The sequence below is a fragment of the Pseudorasbora parva genome, chromosome 9, assembly GCF_024679245.1.
Source record: "Pseudorasbora parva isolate DD20220531a chromosome 9, ASM2467924v1, whole genome shotgun sequence".
Classification (NCBI taxonomy): domain Eukaryota; kingdom Metazoa; phylum Chordata; class Actinopteri; order Cypriniformes; family Gobionidae; genus Pseudorasbora; species Pseudorasbora parva.
This window is the reverse complement of record NC_090180.1, coordinates 2,661,914-2,669,200: the sequence shown is the minus strand read 5'-3', so window position 1 is coordinate 2,669,200 and position 7,287 is coordinate 2,661,914. Positions and strand designations below refer to the sequence as shown.

Genomic DNA, 7,287 nt, shown 5'->3' with positions numbered 1-7,287 from the left:
TGGCCTATCATTTCGTGGCTGAGTTGCTGTTGTTCCAATCGCTTCCACTTTGTTATAATCCCACTAACAGTTGAAGGTGGAATATTTAGTAGTGAGGAAATGTCAGAATGGACTTATTGCACAGGTGTCAGGCCTATCACGGCCCCACGCTTGAGTTTCACTGAGCTCCTGAGAGCGACCCATTCTTTCACTAATGTGTGTAGAAGCGTCTGCAGGCCTAGAGCTTGATTTATACACCTGTGGCCATGAAGTGATCGAACACCTGAACTCAGGGATTTGAGGAGTGTGCCAATACTTTTTTTTCTTCTTTTTTTTTGTAACAAAAATGTAATGGAAGTATTTTTCTCCAGAGAGCCTGAATGCTGCATAATAGAGCGCATCCAATAAATTAAATCGGAATAAGGGACAACCCTCTGAACACAGACTTTACTTTAAATAAACTGCTATTCTAAAAACTATTAAAACTTTACTTTATCTCTATAAAAGTAAATGATGAGTTTGATTGGAAAAACAATGCACTCTGCAGGCTAAATTTGATATTTTAATGTTGTCTGTATAACAGATAATAGAGTAAGCTCTCATGGTAGAAAATAGATGGCACTTACCCAGTAAAGAATTATTAGAGACTCCATGATGGGGAAAAGAATGCTTCTTCCTTTTATTAATTCATATAAGAACATTTACATCTTGTTAAAACAGAGAGAGAGAGAGAGAGAGAGAGAGAGAGAGAGAGAGAGAGAGAGAGAGGAGAGAGAGAGAGAGAGAGAGAGAGAGAGAGAGAGAGAGAGAGAGAGAGAGAGAGAGAGAGAGAGAGAGAGAGAGAGAGAGAGAGAGAGAGAGAGAGAGAGAGAGAGAGAGAGAGAGAGAGAGAGAGAGAGAGAGAGAGAGATAGTTTTAAGAGTATATAGGTTATGTTTCATTTCACGGCCACATCACCCATATCTGACTCTGTACAGAATCACCTCTGCAATATTTCATGCTGGCACCCTCACGCTCGTAACTGAGCTATATTGTCTCTCATAGAAATGGATGCAGTAAAAACTATTTACATTCAGCACTTTGGTTCTGGACATTGTTACCACTCAAAAAAAAAGAAGAAAAAGAAAGAAAAGAAATGTCCCATATGTCCTACTATGGCAATGCATGGAGGCTGAAGGCAGGACCTTGGGCTGACCCCTCTGAGATTAAATCTTATTGAACATTACTCATAAATCGCTGGATGTACAAGCATAATGATTTCGCCACCACTGTTTATGAAATGGTAGAGATATAATTTCAGTCACTTGATGTTTACAGCATGGTAAAGCTGTCTGGGATGCTGTACAGATACATTTGTGTCTGACTACCTGCAGCACAGAAGTGGATTCGCATGACAACATTTTGTTTCAGAGCATGCTCAGTAAATTACTACAGGCTGAAAGTAATTAATGCAATGATTTCACTACAAATAATTTTTTTTTACCCCTTTCGTGCAGCATTAATGTGCACATTAGAAGATTTCCCCCCCGAAGAATGCTAATGAAGGCTGGTTTTCAAACGTTTTACTGAAAAACCTCACATTTTATTTATAAGTCACTGAAACGGCGTGCAGAGAAAGCCTGAAAGTAGGTCACGTTTTACATGTTTCTAGAAAAGCAGAATCTTGTGTATCTGAGAAGCAAAATCAGAATTAAACCCTTGGTGAATTTCCGAAGAAGAAGAAATGAAATAAACAAGGCTGCTTGTAAGTGTTACAGTAAAGAATCTGAGAGCTGTCTGGCCTGTTTTGAAGGTAAAGCTTCAAAAGAAGAGCATTGAGTGCAAGCTCACATCAAATGTGCTACAGAAAAACTTAAACACTGAAAACTGGAATCCAAAAGATGCCTGGATTAGACAAACAAGTACGTTCAATTTGAAACAAGAGTGTATTACAATACACACATTCAGTCGATGGTCGGAGCCGTGGTAAATAATTTTCATCTCATGCCTTTGCACAGAAAAATCTAATAGCTTTCTCAGTCAACTGTGCACATAAACAAGAATGAGACCACGATGGCTGGAGCTATTTTAATCAGAAATATATTAGATTGGAGGATAAAAAAACAAACAAACTCCAATCTCTAAACTCCAAGTACAAAATAGTGAGATATTAACCCAAGATTTATATCTCACATATCCATGAGATAAAAAGATGACACTATTTAATAACTTTTTATATCATAATTTTTTAAGCAATGCTTCAAATATGACTTTTTAACACTGATAATTGTACATATTAACTTTACATATACGCTACAGTTCAGAAGTTTGGGGTCATTTTTTTTTCTTTATTCAGCAAGTATGCTTTAATTTAATTGTGACAATAAAGACATTTACAATATTACAAAGTATTTCAGATAAATGCTGTTGACTCCTGAAAAAAAAATCATGGTTTCCACAAAATATTATTCAACATTGATAATAATAAGAAATGTTTCTTGCGCACCATATTAAAATGATCTCTGAAGGAACGTTTGACACTGAAGAGTAATGAAGCTGAAAATGTCATCACAGGAATAAATTACATTTTAAAATAGAAAACCATTATTTTTGAAATATTTTCTGTATTTTTGATCAAATAAATGCAGCCTTTTCCAACCCCACACTTTTGAACAGTAGTGTACGGTGTATATATATGTTTAGTTTATGACTTCATAAAAGTTATTATAAAGCGTTTCTCTAAAAACATTGTAAATTCAGACAGTTTAGACATAATAAATCAGGAAATATTCAGATTGTTTATGCCTTCTCAAGAGGGAGGCCATGTCAGTTCCCATAGGGCTGTTGTGATTGATTAGACGCCCTTCACTGTCTTGACAATTTGTTGAAGGGTGAAAACCGATTCCTCTCTTAGACATTAAGATAAGCAACTTATATTTACAGACTCAGTGATTTCCATCTTCTGAATTTAGCAAGAATTTTTCCCCCTTTTGCAGTTGAGTCGCATATATATTGAGACAGACTATGTGAAGGTCCTACATGACAACAGCATAAATTGCACTTTTTTTATTCGGTGTCTTTTACCTCACACTGTAAAAGTTGCTCCTCGTATATTGAGCGATCCATCTTATCTTGACAGAAAACTGATCGTTTTTTATGTTGATGCATACACGCAATTTTCACAGATATTTCCACACATTCCAGTTTTATACAAAATGCAGTAATAAATGCTCTGTGTTGTCAAAGGCTGTAATTCTGCGGCTGTTTGTGTTGACAACCCAAGCAACTTAATCAAGAACACTTAAGCAGTACATGTACGGTTATTAAATGCTGAGTGGAAATAATTGCCTCCAGATGTAGAGATACTAAAATGAATTAATGTCGTTTCAGCATATGTCTAATAGAAAAGCAGGTCGTAGAAAACAAAGCTATTGAATCAGCCAGATGATGTAAAGGTAACTCTGTATTTGCACATAGATGACACGTAATGCACTCCTCATATAATACGTCAATTAAAAATGGACATTTACAGATTAGAGGTCACTGAAATCAGAATTAAGCATATAGAGGAAAAAAGAAAGAGAAGAGCTTTTTTTCTGAAAGAGAGAGACACAAGTGTGCTTTGATATTAGAACAGAGACTTCATAAGGCAATTGTTTTGTGTTAAAGTGTGTTTTTTTAAGTTTTTTTTTTTTTTTTTGGTCTTTGCACTTTCAAAAAGTACAAATATGGGTGTTTATCAGTATATCTCCAATAATTAATGTGAAGCTTTTCACGTTTTGAATGAAATGAGCAGTATTTACTAAGCAGCCAACATTTTCCCCTCCCCTCAAAAAAATATTGTAAGCGTGTATCATAACCAAAAGGTTAAAAGAGATTCCAATAAACATTTAAAAAAAACCTGTAAAGAAATTTCACCATTGGGTTTTCTATCATGTTTACCTTTTGGTTTAGCAACATCTCTGCACTGAAAAATAAAAAAAAATCAGGTCTCCAATTGAAGATTTTCTAGTGACTGATCGCATCTAAATTTTCCATTTGGCCAAATTGAGTTTCTGTGAATTGATGCAATTTAATTCTAAGAAATTAAATTAGGCCACATTTTTTTTTATTTTTAGATGTAATCAATCGCTGGAAAATGTTCAATTGGAGACCTGCATTTTTTTTTTTTTTTACAGGGTGAATACAAATAAATTTATATCCAACATTCTGGCAATTCAGTCCCACATTAAATACAGATATACAGATCTCACAATACAGGATTTGCAACTCCAGATAAAATAGAAAAGCATAAATTTGAATCTTTGCTGATTGTTATAACCGTTGGACCACTGTGCTCCGATACTTTACACCGGAATAGACTTCGTATTGTCGATTCTTCTCCATCTCAAGAGATGACATCCGCAAAACTAGAGCACACTGAAACCATAGGTATGCATTCTGACTCGAAATCTTCTTTTTCATGGATCATGTAGGCAGTCCACTTAAGAAAACTCCCCATTGTCTCAAAAGGAGCCTTACTCAAAGACACTATGTAGGTTTGACTGTAGGCTAGATCCAACAAGGTTTTCCCAGCGAGGGAATATTCTGCCAACTTCCACACGGTAAGCTCCCGTATCAGCTACAATCAAAAAATCTGCTTCTTACAATTTCCGCCCAAAGGAAGAGGGTTCAAAGACAATCTTATCCACAAAACATTTACACATTACATTTCTTTTCCCGTTCTCTCTCTCTCACTCTCTCATCACATTTACAAATACATTCTCACTGGCAGGCCGAAATGGGCTCATTTGAGCTAGCTGCACAGCTGGCTGAGTTCTGGCTCGGTGGAGTTGGGGAGCTTGGCGTTAAAACTTTGGAGCGCTTCCCGAATTCGCACCACCTCGCTGGATGAAAGCTTGAGCCTGTGCCTCAGCAGGCAGGAGAAGAGGTCCAACGGCTGGGCTCCGGGCGGAGAAAGCCGGTTTATGCGGTCTCTCATCTCCAAAAGCATCAGGAACGCCGAATCTTGGGATCCCTGCGTGTACGGATAGTCCAACTGCAGGATCAGGTCTTTGATTCCTTCCGGATCAAAGTGCATGCTGTAGCCAAAGACCTTCAAACTGTTGATTTTCATGTAGCCCAAGTTGGCCGAGTGATCATCCAGGTCAAGCGGCTCGTAAAATAGAGTCTCGTTAACGGTGGGATCGTCAGTAATGACGCGACTGCGCAGGTAAATGTGGACTGTTTCGAAAAAGGACTTCCACTTGCTCCCAAGAGGGATGGTCCAGTTATAGCACTGGAGCGATGCATCCAATTTAGTTCTTTCCCAATCTGGGAACTCCTGCTGATTTACAGGCATAAACCAACTTTCAGAGTGGCTTCCCCCGAAAGGGTTGACATAGATAGCAGGCACGGGTTCCAGCGTGCTGTTCTTGGTGGAACAGATCTGGAAAGAGATCCCCATCAGCATATGGATGAGGTTGGACTTGTTCTTGTTGCTCTTGAGGGTGAGCAGCATACGCTTCCTCCAGGCTGGGTTAAACCAGCTGCCTAGACGCACGTCGTTGCTTATATAGATGGCATGGACCTCCATGCGGCTATCAAGCCTTTGGAGGAGATAACGCAGCTCTGCGTCCGGCATATCAAAGTCAAAGTTGATGTAATGATCCAGAGAGTTGGCGATGTTGGGCCGGCATAAGCCCAAATGGAGGATGCTGCCGGGGAGGCATGAGCCACAGCGGGTGATGTTATCCGGGGCGCAGGACGAGCATAGGGTTCCCTCATCCACTTTACATGGCACGGTGCCCTGGCAGACCGCGCGGGGCTCTGAGGCGCAGATGCATCCCTGCACTTCCTCGGAGAATGTGCCGTGCATGCCATGCTCGCTGCAGTACAACAGAGACTGGGCTTTGGTGAGCCAAAAACCCAGAGTCCTGCAACAGAGAATGTGTATGATTAGTTCCTGAAAGAATTACAGGGCTTTACATTGCAAAAAAAAAAAAAAAAACGCTCTTCTTACTCAGTAATTCAGTCTTGTTTCTAGTCTAAATATTTAACTCTTAAAATTAGAGGTGTGCCCGACTAAGGATTTAAACATTCGAATCAGAATTTTCGAATCTCTCTATGATCGACCGATAGTCGAATCATCTGTGTGTGTGTAAACCATAGACCGTGAAAAATAAACGGTATAAACGGGTTGGGAAGGGCAGGACACTAGTCAGCAGGAGGCTAAGACTATTTTTATTTTACTTTACACACGGCACACAGCCACCACTTTTAATAAAGGAATCAAAACTAGGCTACACTACACATTCACAAATGAACCGTTCTCTCAACCGTTCTCTTAAAACACAGAACATCACACAAATATCCACAACTTTCCCGAACTCTGACCTTTCCCATGATCGCTATGGCAACGTAGAACACGCCGGTAACGAACTTCCGGTTTACATTAGTCTGTACTGTTATCAGCTAAACGTTGGTTGTATTATGAGGATTCAGGAGTAGACTATTACAACAACGCTTCTGGCAAAATGATCACATGTCCCAGATGGTCGCATGGATCTGACTATCTTACAAGAACTTACTAATATCTGTAGCACTAAGCGGTTCATCTGAGTTATGCGGCGCAGACATTTTGCCACTGTGTGGTAGGCTTGGCTGTTCTTATGAACCACGCGAGAGTTACCTTCCGTCCATGCGGGACTGGTGTGAGCAACATAACTGTTGTGTGCGCTAAACTGGAACTGAGATACCGTCAACCGGAAGTATCGAGTGTCATGGCGACGCTCACTAACACTTGCAGGAAAGTTGTGGATATAAAAGAACATTTTGATAAATAAACCTAAAAAAAAAAAACCTGCCTAGAGAGGAAAAGAACACTTTGAGTGCGTTTATATGCACGTTCTTAGGCCGATTGTGCCTAAAGGGGGTCGCACACCGGACTGAAGCTCAGCGCCGTGTCTCAGGATCTCACACCAGGCAGACGTGAACATTATAAATTATACACGCGAGCTCAATTTTGAATCAACTTCTGACAGAAGAGCTGTACGATGAGTGTATCTTGTAGCACAGGGTGATATCAGTAAGTACATTCACGATTTGAGGGAAATATATGTTTAATCGCCGCGGACAGGTGTCGAATGCCGCCATCGATGTACATGTGTTCGAATTTTAAAAGCAGCGACACGTCTTTATAACACTAATATTGAGCACCCCCATATTGGCAAAATGATATGATCCTCGTTTCATAACACCCGCGAAAATTCAACCATGAGGTCAGTGCTCGAATCCGTTCATTCATGTCGATGCATCGAATCTTCGACTATTAGGGATCACCCCTACTTA

At 39.6% G+C, this 7,287-nt stretch overlaps 1 protein-coding gene across 2 annotated transcripts in view; it reads right to left on the bottom strand.

Moving 5' to 3' along the window:
• Window positions 1–3,403: 3,403 nt before the first annotated feature.
• Window positions 3,404–7,287, bottom strand: part of brinp2 (bone morphogenetic protein/retinoic acid inducible neural-specific 2) — a 217,395-nt gene continuing 213,511 nt past the window's right edge. For both annotated transcript variants that reach the window (XM_067453480.1, XM_067453482.1), the window contains exon 8: window positions 3,404–5,873. In XM_067453480.1, the coding sequence (XP_067309581.1) occupies window positions 4,754–5,873 (1,120 nt within the window). In that variant the 3' untranslated portion in view covers window positions 3,404–4,753. The remainder of the gene's footprint in view (window positions 5,874–7,287) is intronic.